General features: G+C 43.5%; 1 protein-coding gene across 1 annotated transcript in view; it reads left to right on the forward strand.

The window, feature by feature from the left end:
* The window catches only part of LOC122809687 (von Willebrand factor A domain-containing protein 5A-like), a 1,458,063-nt gene that overhangs the window by 1,197,617 nt on the left and 243,390 nt on the right, over nt 1–17,056 (forward strand). The window contains exon 18 of the mRNA XM_044081363.1: nt 595–629. Within this exon, the coding sequence (XP_043937298.1) occupies nt 595–629 (35 nt within the window). The remainder of the gene's footprint in view (nt 1–594; nt 630–17,056) is intronic.

The following is a 17,056-nucleotide window of genomic DNA, read 5'->3' on the forward strand; positions in this document are numbered from 1 at the left end:
CATTTTTTAAAAATAGTATCAAAATAATTCATCAATGGTGGTGGTTGGTGGTTGGCATAATGCTTAACGTGTGTACCTCATAGATAAGAGTTTGATTCAAACCAAGGGAAACTGGCTAAGCTTAAAATGACCCACAGGGGCAGCTAGCCTAGTACTTATCCATGATACTTCAACTCCTGAGCATATGTTGTCTGGCAGTTAATGTAGAGTTTTAAGGCTGTAAGCTGTAGTCCCTGTGGTATAGGGTTTTATTCCCTCAGCCCTCATTTGCCTTCTGTGCAAAGCTGGATCAGGCATTAGGCAAGCAAGGCAGTTGCCGAGGGCCTTCTGGTTTGGGAGTCCCCTACTAGCTGTGGGGCTGCCACAAACTTACATTTCAGTGGGTCTGGGTTTGGCATAATGTTCAAGGTCTTTGTTTCATAGATAGAAGGTGCAGGGTTTGATTCTCATAATGGGATACCGGCTAGGCATAAAATGGCCCTTCAGGTCAGTTAGCCTAGTATTAAGCTATGAAAGTTACTGACTGCACAAATAGATGTACTACATTTTTATTTCATAATCATGTATAGTTTAACTTAAATTTATATTTTGTAGCTTTTCGTGGTGTCGTCGTTTCTTGGGACATTCAGGTAACTAGAATATTCTAATTAAAAAATTAAGGACATTTCTTCCAACTGTGCAATCTGAAATGATTTTAAATGTTTGCAGAAAACAAGTACGGCAAAATTAAGAGCAGTACAGAGCTGTGTACAAACTCCTGTATCATTGGTGCTGGAATTTAAATATTTTTGTAATTTATGCATGGCAAGTTCCACAATCTCAATGTAAGCCTGCTGCATGTTAACTTAGTATAAAATTCTGTCTCGGTCACAAAACTGTTGCAAGGGTCATTACTAGTTCATAGCTTTAACAGGGTGAGTCTACTGAAGTATATGTATCATTTGTGATTTTTTTTCAGATGAGAAAAATAGCCACAGTAAGGTAGATAACTTCAAGTAAATAAGAATAAATAAGAAAGTGTGAGGGAGAAAACAATGTATCATTTGCATTACTTATTAACATTTGTTGACTTGAAGTACAATTATTCAATTAAGTCAGGGAGATTGTACCCATGGTATAAACAGTTAGTACAGGTAGATGTATAAATGATTATTTAGAATCAGAGATGCCAATAAAAATATATCATGTTATGCTAATCCATAAGTTTGGGTAGTGTAACATATTTACAGTTGCAGGGTGCAGGTGACTTTACTAGAAGTAATATAGTTTATAAGCTATTTCTTATTTTGCAATCACTGTATTAGTATGAAGAGCTTTTACTTACTAACATGATTAATTTCATAAATTATCAAGTATTATGATGAATGTGTCTATGGCTTGGAAAGACCAAAATATGTGCTTGCATGGGATCTAGGTCATTGATCAAGGGATAGCTAATTGAAAAAAAAATCAGGCATACCATAATTTTAACAATTATTCATTTCCACCTCTCTCTCTCACACACGCACACACACACACACACACATACACACACACACACACACACACACACACACACACACACACACTGATGCACAGAGGCAGCCATTGGTCATAAGCTGGAAAACCTACACACAGGATCAGGCCTGTTTTAGAGGTAGGCCTGGAAAGTATAATTGTGGCTTAAGATATAGTTTGTGCACTCCACTAAAATTGATTTATTTGACTCTGAGTATACACCAGCCTTCTGGTCTGCCTTGACTATACTCCCCTTTCTTTCTCACATGTCAGGAATGCCTTAGCCGCCCATCTCCACACTAAGACTGAGGAATGTTTTTAGATTTATGGTTTTAAAGTCTCCAGTCATGCAGGGTCCACATCCAGACTTTTGTGTTTATGTGCCACAGCTGTAAGCATGTATCATACATAATCATCAATGTGTTGATATGTTGTTTCTACAACTCTAAGAGCAACATGACCAATCAGATTGTTTGTTGACTGACAAACCTGGCTCTATTTTCTTATGATAGAAGTTAAATAGTTCTAACTACTGTTTCTTTGGAAATTATAAATAATAATGTAGTAGGAGTATAGGGAATATGGGGTATGTTTCTAATCAATAATCTGAAATCTGTAGGAGAAAAAAGCTGTTGTACATAGAAGATAATATGAAGTCCAGAATGGTCAGCATAGAGTAACTCATCTGTGGGTGTTGTCTTTTGGCTTGTCCCAGTTAGGGGTTGCCACAGTGGAACACCGGTCCGCTAATGATTGGCAGTAGATTTTCACGAATGCTGAGGTGCCAGCTCGATGTTCAACCTTCAGCGAAGGCACGCCCATTTACGCATGTCTTTCGAACACCCACTCAACCGTGGGGAGGACATGCAGACTCCACACAGAAGGCACTCCCCGCACTTCAGCCGAGAATCGAACGGGAGAACCTCTTGCTGTGAGGCAACAATGCTACCGCTACACCACCGCGGAAGTAACTCATCTGTGGGTAATGACATTCTATCCCAGATTAATGCAGTGTTGCTATGAATCTGAGTAGGATATAGCAGTTGCTAAAAGTTATTTTTTCCCTTTGGAAGTCTTAATAGAGCCATTAGCAAAAATCTTCTTACCTGAAAAAAGATTTTAAAGAAATTAAGAAATTTAAAGTATGCTGAAGTTAAAAGCCTAGCCCCATGAAGAGGTGACAGACCAGTCCTATTATTTTACTCCATTACCTTCCGATAAAACTGCGGTGGTGGTGCTGCAGTAGCGTTGTCGCCTCACAGTTAGGCGTTGCATGTTCGATTCTCAGTTAGAGTGTCTTCTATGTGTCGACATGTGTGAATGGGCATTCCTTCGTTGAAGGTTGTGCGTTAGGCCCGGCAAGCCAGCACGTAAAAATCTACTGCCAATCATTAGCGGACCGGAGTTCCACTGTGGCAACCCCTAACCGGGAAAAGCCGAAAGACAGTATAGTATACCGTCCGATCATTTATAGACAAAGGATGGCAGTCGTGGTGGCAGGGTATAGGGGTCCCTGTGCTTGCTTTTGTTTTTCTTTCCAAAATTCTTGGGAAACATTTATAGAATTCATTTTAGACAATCACCTTAGATGGAACCAACTCAGATGAATGGGATAGAAAGCTAACTGTGTCTAGTTACAGGAGTCAGTGTAATATGCATATGCATAATATAATTTATAAAATACAAAACCATTGTAAGACAGGCAGTGAACAAGTAACTCTGCAGCTATGAAAGATCTTATCATCCTCATGCTAGTTTTTGTTGACTGGAAATGGATATGCTTTTTTTATTACTACCTCAAAGTAAATGCTTTGCAATAGAATATATTTGTTTAACAGATGGAGTTGAGTATAATTGTACTAAATAAAATAAGCCAAAGAAATACAACCATTTTGTGACTTACTATTTCTGAAATGATGAATGCTATAATACTTTTCTTTAAAAAAAAATCTTTTATTTGGTTTTAACAAGTCCATCAACATTTAAAACAGTGTATAACAAAATAAATGGTAACTTTTTACAAAAGTCCATAACAAGAATATTAATGTATTCTTAACCATTAGTATTTTTCCAGTAAATTATTGAGCTTTTACCAAGATATGTACTGATGAGATATGTTTAAAGTTACCATTCTTAAAGTTGACAACTCCTCAGGGATTCAGGAAGCTGTATTTTCTGCTCAGGAACAGTCTAGCTGCTCCTGCATGAAATATGGCCGCCGTGCGATTCAGGATATAGCCATTTTCATGTGCATGAGCAACCATATAGACTTTTCTGTTTCTTTTACTAAATAAGCTCTGTAAAGTTGTTTTATTGCATTCCTGCCTATATCTCTGAGGTTTTTTTTTGCACTTTTAAAGTTTGTTTTTGCTTAGTTTAATTGGTAGGCTACACACTCAAGTGTGCTAGCCGAATTAAAGCATTTACTGTGTTTCTGTACCTAATTTCTGCTACTTTGTAAAAAAAAAAAAAAAAAAATTCCTTGTTTCCCGCCTTTACTGAACTAGAATAGTCCACTCTTCAGGTATTGCTGATCTCTGGGCTGTGTCATAGTTCCTGTGTTGCTCATATCCTTATTTGGATAGGGGGAAGCTTCTTTGTTCACCATTGAGAGTGGGGAGCTCTGAGCAGCCTATCTGTCCCTTGAGGAGTGGTTCCAGCCCAGTGACCTGTAGCTTATGGGCCATTTTGTGTCATAGTTCCTGTGTTGCCCATATCCTTATTTGGATAGGAGGAAGCTTCTTTGTTCACCAGTGAGAGTGGGGAGCTCTGAGCAGCCTATCTGTCCCTTGAGGAGTGGTTCCAGCCCAGTGACCTGTAGCTTATGGGCCGTTTTGGGCCATTTCCTATCTCTTTCTAACCCCCTGCTTTAAAGCCAGCTTTAGCGCACTTTTGCGCTTGTAATTTAAAGTTTGTCCTGTTTTTTGCATTTACCTGTTGAGGCTACACACTCAAGTGCGCTAGCCTGTGTTACATATTTACTGCATTTTCTTGCTATTTGTTGAAAAAAAGAAAAACAAAAAAAAAAAAATTATCCTTGTTTCCCGTCTTTCTTGACCTAGAGTAGTCCAAATACCGACTTTGCTGCATTCTGGACTTTTGGAAAGTTCCTGTGTTGCCCATTTCCTTTCTTGGATAGAGGGAAGTTTCTTTGTTCAGCAGTGGCAGTGGGGAACTTAGAGCAGCCTATCTATCCCTGGAGGAGTGTTCCCAGCACAAGAATCTGGTAGTCTATTGGCCGTTTTGGGCCAATTTCTAGCTCTTTCAAGTCCCCCTGTATAAAACCCACTTTGGCGAGGTTTTTGCGCTTGTTACTACTCAGCCAAGCTCCTTTTGGTCCGGCAGAGTGGTGCTAGCAGCAGAGAGGCCAAAAGAGCGACTGCTAACCTGATAAAAGTGTTCTTTCCTGCTACTATCTGGATGACTGTCCGATCTAGCTAAACTGCAAGTATTTCTGCTTCTTGAACTGTTTTAAACTGTTTAAAGTTGTTTTTGCACCTGCACTTTTAAAGTTTGTCCTGTTTGTTGCATTTACCTGTTGAGGCTACACACTCAAGTGCGCTAGCCTGTGTTAAATATTTATTGCATTTTCCTGCTGTTTGTTGCAAAAAAAAAAAAAAAAAACAAATAAATTATCCTTGTTTCCCGTCTTTCCTAACCTAGAGTAGTCCAAATACAGGCTTTGCTATATTCTGGACTTTTGGAAAGTTCCTATGTTGCCATTTCCTTTCTTGGATTAAGGGAGGCTTCTTTGTTCACCAGTGGCAGTGGGGAGCTTAGAGCAGCCTATCTATCCCTGGAGGAGTGTTCCCAGCACAAGAATCTGGTAGTCTATTGGCCATTTTGGGCCAATTTCTAGCTCTTTCAAATCCCCCTGTATAAAACCCGCTTTGGCAAGGTTTTTGTGCTTGTTACTACTCAGCCAAGCTCCTCGTTGTCCTGCAGAGTGGTGCTAGCAGCAGAGAGGCTAAAAGAGCGACTGCTAACCTGATAAAAGTGTTTTTTCCTACAACTACCTGGGCGACTGTCCGATCTAGCTAAACTGCAAATATTTTTGCTTCTTGAACTGTTTTAAACTGTCTAAAGTTGTTTTTGCACCTGCACTTTTAAAGTTTGTCCTGTTTGTTGAGGCTACACACTCAAGTGCGCTAGCCTGTGTTACATATTTATTGCAATCTCTTGCTGTTTGTTGCAAAAAAGAAAAAAAAAAAAAAGTTATCCTTGTTTCCCGTCTTTCCTGACCTAGAGTAGTCCAAATACAGGCTTTGCTGTATTCTGGGCTTTTGGAAAGTTTCTGTGTTGCCATTTCCTTTCTTGGATAGAGGGAGGCTTCTTTGTTCACCAGTGGCAGTGGGGAGCTTGGAGCAGCCTATCTGTCCCTGGAGGAGTGTTCCCAGCGCAGGAATCTGGTAGTCTGTTGGCTGTTTTGGGCCAATTTCTAGCTCTTTCAAGTCTGCCTGTATAAAACCCACTGTAGCATGGCTTTGCATGATTTTGTGCATAGCGCGGCATCGAGCAGCGCCGCTTATTTGGGTTTGAGCCTTGGAACTGATCTAGTTCTCATAATAAACACCCTATTCCTACGCTAAAGCCTAGCACTTGCTCACTAAAGCAATTATATAAGTCAGCACTAAAAAATTGAAAGCACTACACCCTCACAAACTCCCCTTGAGCAACTTGTTCCCCATTGGCCCTTTTTTTCAATTATAAAGGAATTCCCAATACTATTCTAGAATGTCCAAAGGTCAGTTGTCAATCTCCTCTCTGGTCCAGCTGGTGAACCTGGGAATCTTGAGGCAATGTTACAGCTGCCTAATGTACACAGACAACCCTCTCCTCCTCCCAACAAATTCCAACACATGTGAGAGATGCAACCATATAGCCAAACTGGAGGCTAAGCTCTCTCAACTCAGTACTGGCGTAACCAGTCAGGAGGAGAAGGAAACCACACTCACTACAATTCCAGTCTCACATAGACCTACCACGACAGCAAACCAAACACATAAACACACAAAAACATACTTGGAGGCTCTAAATAAAAATCTGCCTAAGCAGCAGAAACCTCCAAAGCAGACACCCAAGCAACCGCTACCCCAAAACAAAACACGTGCAACACATAGCTCACAAAGCCAGTGTGCCGAACAGTCACAGCCCTTAAGGCTAAACAACACACCTGATACACTTGTAATAGGTGACTCTATCATCAGGCACACTGACGTCCCGCTCACCAGGCTGAACAAGGAGAAGGTCACGGTGAGCTGCCTGTCGGGCGCTAGGATCCGCCACATAACACAAGCACTCAGGTCACTCCAAGGCAAGTACAAATACGACTCAGTCATTGTCCATGCTGGTGTGAATGACTTGAGACGTACCTCCCTGGACTACATGAAAAGAGACATAGATGAGCTCTCTGAGCATGTAGCCCAGGCCGGTATGACCCTGACCTTGAGTAGCATCTAACCCTCACCAAGAATGATGCCACAGTATGAAGACAAGATTATCAATTTCAACAATTGGCTTAAGTATTGGTGTCATTCAAAGGGGATCCAATGCCTGTCAGCCTGGGATGACATGCTCGACAAGCCATGATGCTTCACTAGGGATGGCTTGCACCTGTCACCCCTAGGCTTTTGGATATTGGCAAAGGCTCTTGCTACCCCCATAGTGCCTTTTTTAGGCAAGGCTCAAAAGACAAACCCACCTCCATAGGTATCACAAGGGATAAGAAACTAAGAGTAATGCTACTCAACGCCAGAAGTCTAAACCTCAAGATGCACGCACTCGAAACTCTCCTTAGCATGGAGAACATCGATATCTGTGCAGTAACTGAAACCTGGTTCACGGCTCTCGAGAGCACCCCAGCACTACCAGGTTATACCTCATACCATGCTTTTCGGCCCCAAAACCTGGACCGAACCACAAAAGGAGGGGGAGTATCAATATTCGTCAAAGATACCCACACCTCCAGGTTGGTGGCACAGCACGAAGCATCAGAGACTATCCATGTGCAACTAACAGTGGGTAAAACTGCCTTCCAGTTTATAGCCTGCTACAGACCACCCTCCCAAACCCAGGAACCCCACTCGGCCTTCCTGAGAACACTGGAAAATATAAAGATCTCTCCAAACACCATTATATTGGGTGAATTCAACTACCCAACCATAGACTGGGAGCATTACTCTAGCTCCAACAACCTAGCCCAAAGGTTCCTAGAATTTATAAACTCAAATGCTATGGAACAACTTGTTACCACTCCCACAAGAGGGGAAAACATACTGGACCTGATCATCACCAACATGGGGACTCTATGCTCCAGACCAGAAGTGTATCCCTCACTGGTAAGATCAGACCATAAACTAATCTCACTGGATATTCACATCCCGACCCCACCCCATGCCCAGAAAACCACAGTGGAAAAACTTCTCTAAAGCAAATTTCACACTCCTCAAAACTGAAGTGGAATCCTTCAAAGCCCCCGGGTCTGTGGATAATACGGCCCAGACCACAAAATCCTTTATAAACGCATTCTATGAACACCTTCAGGAATGCATGGATCATGCAATCCCAAATAAAACCAAGACCCAATCCTCCAAAGGCAGACGTCCTGTCTGGTGGACCCCAGCCATAAACAAACTCTACAATAGAAGGAGGAAGCTACTACATGACAGAGCAAAATCCCAAAAAGGGAAGGCATCTCTGATCAGTATTAGCAAAAACCTATGGGCACTCATAAAATCGTCTAAGGCCAGCTTCGAGAGAAAAATTGCACAGGACACTAAGGATAATCACAAGGCTTTCTTTAGTTATGTTAGGAACCTGGGTGGGAATTCCCAGATATGCTCAGAATTAGTCCAAAATGACAAAAAATACACCGAACCCACAGATATTGCCAACATCCTAGTTGACAGGTTCAGCGCAAACTTCTCCCCCCCCTCCCCACCAAAAGGGCTAATATCTATCCCAGCAGAGTGCTGCCCCCTGACATCTCAGATGCTCAGGTAAGAGCTTCCCTCTCCAAAGCAAGAAACACAGCATCAATGGGACCAGACGGTGTCCCGAGCTGCGTCCTACATGAACTCCAAGAAGAGCTAAACCCAAACCTAAAACTACTGTTCAATCTCAGCCTTACTACAGGATATGTACCCAAAGAGTGGCGTACAGCAACAGTGGTCCCTCTCCACAAAGGTGGTGCCTCAACGGATCCTGGAAACTATCGCCCCATAAGTCTCACTAGCTTGGTCTGCAAAGCTATGGAAAGGATCATCATGGACCTTATAAATAAAGATATTGGGGACCTACAGACACTGGATCCTACCCAGTTCGGCTTTGTTAAGGGCAGATCCTGCCTCTTAAACCTGGTCAATTTCTTTGAAACAGTCACCAAGGCCATTGACAAGGGGAAGGTGGTCCACACAGCCTACCTGGACCTTGCAAAAGCCTTTGATACAATACCCCACTTGGGCATTATAGATAAGCTCACCAGCTTAAATATAAACCCCTATGTCACTAGATGGGTTGCAAACTGGCTCAAGGACAGAACCCACATGGTTAGAATAGCTGGAGCCATGTCAGACTCCAAACCAGTTACAAGTGGCGTCCCACAAGGCTCAGTCTTGGGACCTCTCTTGTTCGGTATATATTTCTCGGAGGTACAGGACAACATGGAAGGACTGTGGCTGACCAAGTTCGCAGATGACTGCAAACTGGGCACCATAATAGACTCTCCAGCTGACACAAGCATCCTCCAAAAGGGCCTCATAGAAACAGACAACTGGTGCCAGAGCCATGGCCTCAAGCTAAACGCCAAAAAGTGTATAGTCATCCCTTTGGCAAAACAAAGTGCCCACAAATTACCACATAGGTGGTAATCCATTAAGTACAGAAGAAGTAATTAGGGACCTGGGGACCCAAGTTGATAGCAATCTCTCATTTGACAACCACGTGGCCAAAGTGGTTAGAAAAACATTTTATATATTCCACCTAATCATGAAGGGATTCACATCTAGATCAGGGGAGGTCATCGTGCCTCTTTACTCATCCCTCATCAGGCCAATAATTGAGTACAATGCCCCTTTTGGGATGTACCTTACCAGACACCTGCAGCAACTGGAAAGACCCCAAAAGTACCTCACCAAGAGGATCAAGGGGCTCAAACAGATGCCGTATGCTGCCCGGTTAAAGAAACTCCAGCTCTACTCAGTGGCATACCGCCTGCTCAGAGGCGATCTGTGCCTGAGTTATAAAGCCATGTCCAACCCGGAATTAATGGACATGCTGCACCTCAGAAAATCCAAATCCCATCTAGCTACGCACTCGAGGGACTTAAACCTCAGCACTGAAATAAATAGGACATGCTGGAGGGACAGATTCATAACCCAGAGGCTCCCTTCACTCTGGAATAAAATCCCAGTCCAGGTTAGGCAGAGTCCCTCATTGACTCTCTTCAAGAGGAATCTTGATGAGTGGATGGGAGATCTTAGGTTTACCCCGGGTATCACTTCTGTGTCACTGTTAGACAGAGGCACAGTATACTAACCTCGAAAAAGGACATAGCAAAATTAATTTAAAATGGGTGGCGAAAGCCATGCACACTCTGGCTAGGCTTATAAATGCCCTAGGGCAGATAGCCTAATATGAACCTATGAACCTACACTGTTCCTGAATGGAAAACCGTTCAGCATGCAAATCACCTCATTTGCTGGTGAAAAACATGCAAATGAGGTAATTTTGCAATAGAGCAAGCTGGCCGGATTCCGTATCGGAACAGTGTCAGTGCAAAAATGTATTCGGCTAGTAGCCAAATACATTTTTGCATCTGACAAAACGGAGGCATGACAGCTCGTGAAAAGCAAGTGTTCATGTTGAGCAGACATGCCAATGGCCAAATATAAGGACATTGGCATTAAAATCTGCTTAATTTTGTTAAAAATACACTTTTCTGTTTTTGCCAGTCTTGGCTGTTTAAGCTGAGGGCAGAGGCGCGCAAACACAGGGGTGCCGAAAATGAAAACAAAAAGGGAAAAACTGCATTTGAACAGAAATCTGCATTTTGCCTTGATAGTCAATGGCATGCAGAATGTAAACAAGACAAGGGAGCACTGGTTGTCAAGGAGAAAGGGTTTGCTTGAGAGTTGTACCTATGGACCAACATGCTGGGGTATGCAAATGAGGGAACTTATACTGAATCACAGCTTTCTCCCAACTGGCAGCCTGCACTCAACCGTGCAGGTGCAGGAACAGAGAACCATGTAGGCAGGACAAGAGGATGACTTCAGTAGGGGGTGTGTTATGGTCACTATAAGCTGACTGGAGCCCTGTGGCCTGTGTTTGCCCTTAGCTAAGCACAGCTAAGGAAGGGGGAGTGTCAGCACTGTTTACATTGCTTAAACAGGTGTGCACAGTGCGCACTGAGTTTTAAAGGCTAAAGTAAAAAAAAAAGGAAATAGCAGCAGTGTTGACATTTGAGCACTGTAAATGCACAGAGTGCCTCCGGCCTTAAACTAGGAAGAACCTGGGAAGGGGAAACAGCAGTAGGACAGCAATCAAGGAGAACTAGCATAGCTGGCAGATGGAATGTATCAGAATCAGCCAATTACACAGGCAGCAGGCTAGCACAGCACTATAAACCATGCAAACACCTTACAGACAGGTTTTACCTACAAACTCTACACCACCGGTGTACACAGATGGGGATGTTTAACAGGCAAAACTAACTGAAATGTTAGAGGCTGCAGCCACTTTACTCTATCAATATGTGCTAGAGACTGAGGGTGGTGAGGAGGAGAATGTTGACAACTGACCCACAGTGATGAGGAGGAGAAGAGTGTACAGACCCAGGGTAACCTACCAGGGCTTACATGAGCTGGAGATAGTGGAATGCTATAGGGTGGGCAAGGACATTCTACAGCAAATCATTGAGCTGTGCTGGCCACGCCTCACACACAGAACCAACAGAGGGGGACCCATCCCAATGGATACCAAGGTATGTGTAGGCCTAATAATACTAGCCACAGGTACCTCTCAAAGACAAACTGGGGATATAATTGGGGTCTCACAGGCATCACTATCCAGGGTAATCCACCAATTCCTGGATGCTATGTCACCACATGCCAATGAGTACATATATTTCCCCAACACCAGTGAGGCATTGACCAGAAGTATGTGTCTCTTCCACCATATAGCAGAATACCCTGAGGTAGTTGGTGCAATAGACTGTATGCACATCCACATAAAAGCACCACCTGGTGAGTGGGGTAGGGTCTACATAAACTGCAAAGGCTTCCCCACCATCAACTGTCAGGTCATGTGCATTGCCCAGAGCATTATCATGCAAGTGTGTGTTGGCAGCCCTGGAAGTTATCACGACTCCCACATTTCGTGTGGCTGTACCAGGGGTTTGCCAGGGGGGACATCCCATATGGCCATCTAGTGGGGGATGCTGGCTACGCACTGTAGCCATGGGGCTGATGACACCCATCAGAAATGCACATACACCAGAACAAGAACAAGAACGCACAAACCAGGATCATTGTAGAGAGTGTGTTTTGGATGCTCAAGTCACGGTTCCACTGCCTTGACATATCCGGTGGAGCCTTGCAGCACTCTCCAGCTACATGTGGACAAATGTTCATAGTATGTGCCATACTACACAATATGATCCTGCAGAAACAGTTGCAGCAGAAACAACATGGGGAGGGGCCACCCCCCACCATTACCAAGGCCACAAAAGGCACAGTGGGACTCAGAGGAGGAAAGTCCTGAGTCTGCATCTGTAGGCAGATGTAGATGTGCACAGTATGCCCTGGCCTTGGCAAAGAGGCAATGCATAGCACACACAGTGACACTGTAGGGACCCAGGGACTGATACCTCTCTCTGACTTGCACATACAGTAAAATGGATGCCAAACATGACACTACCTGTGCTTTATCATGTATAGGGAGTGTACTATGTGCATTCAACATAGTCAGCCCTCCAGCACCATCCTCAATACTGGCCCAGCCACAGAGTAAGTCACACTTCCTATCAAGTACTGAATGGAGTAGTATGTTCTGATAGTTGTATCTATGGTATGGATGCAAGCATGCAAAGGAATCCGGTGGCCGAATAGGATAGCAGCAGATAGTGGACACCTATATGGGCAGCATGAAATCCATAACAAATACTGGTGTCAACATACTAGGCAGTACTAGACAAGGTGACAAATCCCACCGCAGTACATGTGGTGGCACAAATAGCTGTGGGTGTCCATAGGACACACACATGCATGTCAGTGAGACTCACATACCCACCACCAGCCTCAGCCAGCAGGACAGGGGTGAATAATCATAAAGAAAGGCTGGGCTAAGGCCTCCAAATGATGACAATGGTGAACAGCCACCCCCCCCCCCCAGACCTACACAGACAGACTACAACAGGTCTGGCAGTTATATGTTAGTTCTGAAGGGTAAGAAGTCTGAAACTAAAATGTAGGTCAATTAAACCTAAGATGTGTACTCTACTGATATGCCTCCAGTCTGCATGATAGGTCAGAATACAATATGAAATGGAAGCCAACAGAGTACCTGAAATACCAGTACAGTCATAGCAAATGTTTAAAGTCGTCAGGTATACCCCACCCCCCCACAATCCTATGTAGAAATGCAGTAACATATAAGTATGAGGAGTAATATCAGTGGAGCACAGATTGCCCAAGCTGCTCCAATCTACAGGATAGATTTTTGCATGTGTGCAATATACAGGGGTCTGTGTGGTAATTTGTGTGTTCAATATTGTCTTTACGTGGTCAGCATGTAGGCCTGGAGGGTTGTGTCTCTGTGGCCTATGGGCAGTACTGTGATCAACAGGGCCATGTTCCAACAACTGCAGTGCCAACCACAATGGTTCTCAGCGATACCCATGTCGGCAGACATCGATTCTCACTGTCCAGATGTCAATATCTGTCACCCTCTGAAAGATGGACATGCCATGAACATGGGCCCATACATAGACACAGTACAAAGGTGGAAGTACTCTAGACTGAGTGCATATAATGTAACTGTCAACTGCACACAACTTTGGAATTGTACATACAGATTAGCAGCACATTAGTTGTCTGTGTAGTATGGAATACTGGTATAGTCTGGCCAGTCACTGGCAGACCACAAAAGGTACAGTTATAAAGTAGTGAGAGACTACCTATGTCCCATGCACAAGGCTGCATAAAGGGACTGTACCAGGTATATCTGTGAGTCAGCTGCCAGTAGCTTCCATATTACACATGCACTCAGCTCAACCCACCATCAGCCACAGGTTTATCACAGGTCATATCCTTGCTGTTGAGAATGAGTACAGTATGACCCCACTTCTGTATGTGAATATCCACAGGATGCAGCATGCTGAAGAGGTGTCCTATGCAGGTGTCTCCCTAGCTGTAAGCAGCACCCTGCCCACATCCAGACCAATGGATCAATATGGACAGGAAGTATTGCCAGTAACACCTCGCACACTTACTCTGTCACCCCAGGGATATATACATTCCCAATGGCTCACAGCCTGGGAATGTATGAGTGACAGAATGCACTGGCCTGCTACAGATGGTCCGCATCACTGCCAAATGGCCTACAGTCCTCTGTCAAAGGCCTGTGCCTCACCCATAGTGCCAATGTATGGTATCTCATTGGGTCCTAACTAACAACCTAACACAGTCAACAGAACACAAATGCCAGGCCATGATGACAAATCCCAGTAGCATGCCCCCCATGTCCTACTGCAAGAACTGTGGATCAATCCATAAATACTGCTCGGATGAAGGGCCAACTATAAGGATACTTCTCAGATATTGCTTGCATAATGTTAGGAAGAGGATAGAATAATGGGGGGGGGTGTAGAAGCATGGATGTCATGGAGTGTGTGAAGTCTGAAACTCTGATGTGTGCCCATACTACCCCTGCCTGCAAACCCATTAATGGGTGGCTACAAACCTGCTCGTAAACCACACGGTGAAGGGAACTTACCATATATACAAGTTCTGCCCCTGGGTAACCTGGGTGAATCTGTACAGCTGAGAGTTATGGCCACAGCAGGATATGGCCATTCTGTTAAGTCGATATATGTACAAGAAGGAGATCCTCAGCCACCATACTACCAAGGTGCTGGACCATTTACACAGACCCATCAGCAAGTGCCTGTAGCTACCTCTCCAGAATGGCAGGAGTGTGCAAGAATGTGTAGGCTGCGGCCCAGAATAATGGACTCAGCTTCATTCATCTTGTATTTTCCTGGTAAATAACTGTGAACAAATAATTATATCTGTCAGTAGTTGATGACATAATACATCACAGTGTAAAACAGTACATATGTCTGAATATCTTTGCTAACACCAACCATGTAACACAAGCAGCACAGACAGCAATAGTTACAATATCCCCCTATCTTTCACCCATTGTGTCTCCATATTTTCAACCTATCTACAGATATCCTGCAGAAACAGGTTTCTAGCTGTAGGTGTAGCATACCAAACCCAGGACTGGAGTACAATCCTACCAGGAAAGGATTCACACACTCAATACAGAAGGTCATACTGGGCATGCTCCTACACTTAGAGAAATGAAGCCCATGTTTGACAACACAGTGGACTATACATATCTGTCATTTGCAGATGTCTGTGCACACACATCAAATTGTACACCATTTATGCTTCAAACACACATTGGATAGGAATACTCACACATATCTAAGGCCAACAGACTATAATATGTCAAACACACACACACACACACACACACACACATACACACACACACACACACACACACAGACGTGGGGGAGAGAGACAGACAGTGACAGAGCGAATTCCATTATGAGGACTGTCCCTCCCGCTACACATCCCATTGGCCTATATCACATGATGTGCTGATGTCAATCACTGTAGAAATTCCTTTTGGTAGCCCTCAGCCCTATAGTGTCTGTGGTGCTTGTGATAACTGTGTAACACTATAGTACAAATAAGTATTCATGTAGCATTTGTAAACTCAGTCCTATCAAATGTAAAGTTGTGTATGAGTGAATGTGTGTGTGCATGTGTGCGTGCGTGTGTGTGTGTGTGTGTGTGTGTGTGTGTGTGTGTGTGTGTGTGTGTGTGTGTGCGTGTGTTTCCAGTGAAATGATTTATGACCCATTCACACACACTACACTTCCCATTGCCCTATGTTAGCACTCCTGCTGATGTCAGTCACCTTGAAATAACTCTTTGGGCAAATCTTAGCCTTATAAGCTCTGTGGCACTCACGATAAATGTGTAATACTGTAGTGTTAAAAACGAGTTAGGGAGACGTTCTAATCCTGGAACTGGCAACTGTTAAACTGTGTGTGTGTTTGGAGATGAATGATTTTGAGGTCATTCACACTCACTACACCTCCCATTGCCCTACTTAAGCACTCCTGCTGATGTCAGTCACCTTGAAATAACCCTTTGGGCAAATCTTAGCCTTATAAGCTCTGTGGCACTCACAATAAATGTGTAATACTGTAGTGTAGAAAACGAGTTGAGGCATTCTAATCCTGGAACTGGCAACTGTTAAACTGTGTGTGTGTTTGGAGATGAAGGATTTTGAGGCCATTCACACTCACTACACCTCCCATTGCCCTACTTAAGCACTCCTGCTGATGTCAGTCACCTGGAAATAACCCTTTGGCCAGATATCAACCCTATAAGCTCTGTGGTGCATGCAATAACTGTGTAATACTATGGTGTAGCAAACTAGTTAGGTAGGAGTTTTAATCCTTGTGCTGGCAACTGTGAAAATGTGTGTCTTTGTGTGAGAGAGTGTGTGTGTCTCTGTTAACACCTGATTTTGTGGTCATTCACACTTACTACACTTCCCTTACCCATCCTTTAGCACTACTGCTGATGTCATTCACCTTCAAAGATAACTTTGGATAACTTTCTCTCATATAAACTCCATAGCGCTCGCAATAAATGTGTAATACTATAGTGTAACAAACTAGTTAGGAATAAGTTTTAATCCTAGTCCTGACAACTGTGAAAATGTGTGTGTTTGTGTGAAAGAATGTGTTTGTCTTTGCTGACACTGGATTTTGTGGTCATTCACACTTACTACACTTCCCTTACCCCTCCTTTTGCACTGCTGCTGATTTCACTCACCTTCAAAGATACCTTTGGACAACTTTCAACATATAAGCTCCGTGGCACATGTGATAACTGTGTAATACTATAGTATAGCAAGCTAGTTAAGTAGGTGTTCTCATCCTGGTCCTGGAAAATGTGTGTTTTTGTGTGAGATAGTGTGTTTGTCTTTGCTGACACCTGATTTTGTGGTCATTCATACTTACTAAACTTCCCTTAACCCTTCCTTAGCACTGCTGATGATGTCACTCAGCTTCAAAAATACCTTTGGACTACTGTCCAGCATATAAGCTCTATGGCACATGTGATAAATACATAACACTACAATAGCAATACATAGGTAGATAAGGGTTCAAAACTCAGTAGTGGCAAGTGTGTGTGTGTGTGTGTGTGTGTGTTTGTCATTAATATCCTGTGTGGGTGTTGGTGTGATA

This window comes from Protopterus annectens, chromosome 8.part0 (genome assembly GCF_019279795.1).
Source record: "Protopterus annectens isolate FY-2018-M chromosome 8.part0, PAN1.0, whole genome shotgun sequence".
In the NCBI taxonomy this organism is placed as follows: Eukaryota; Metazoa; Chordata; order Ceratodontiformes; family Protopteridae; genus Protopterus; species Protopterus annectens.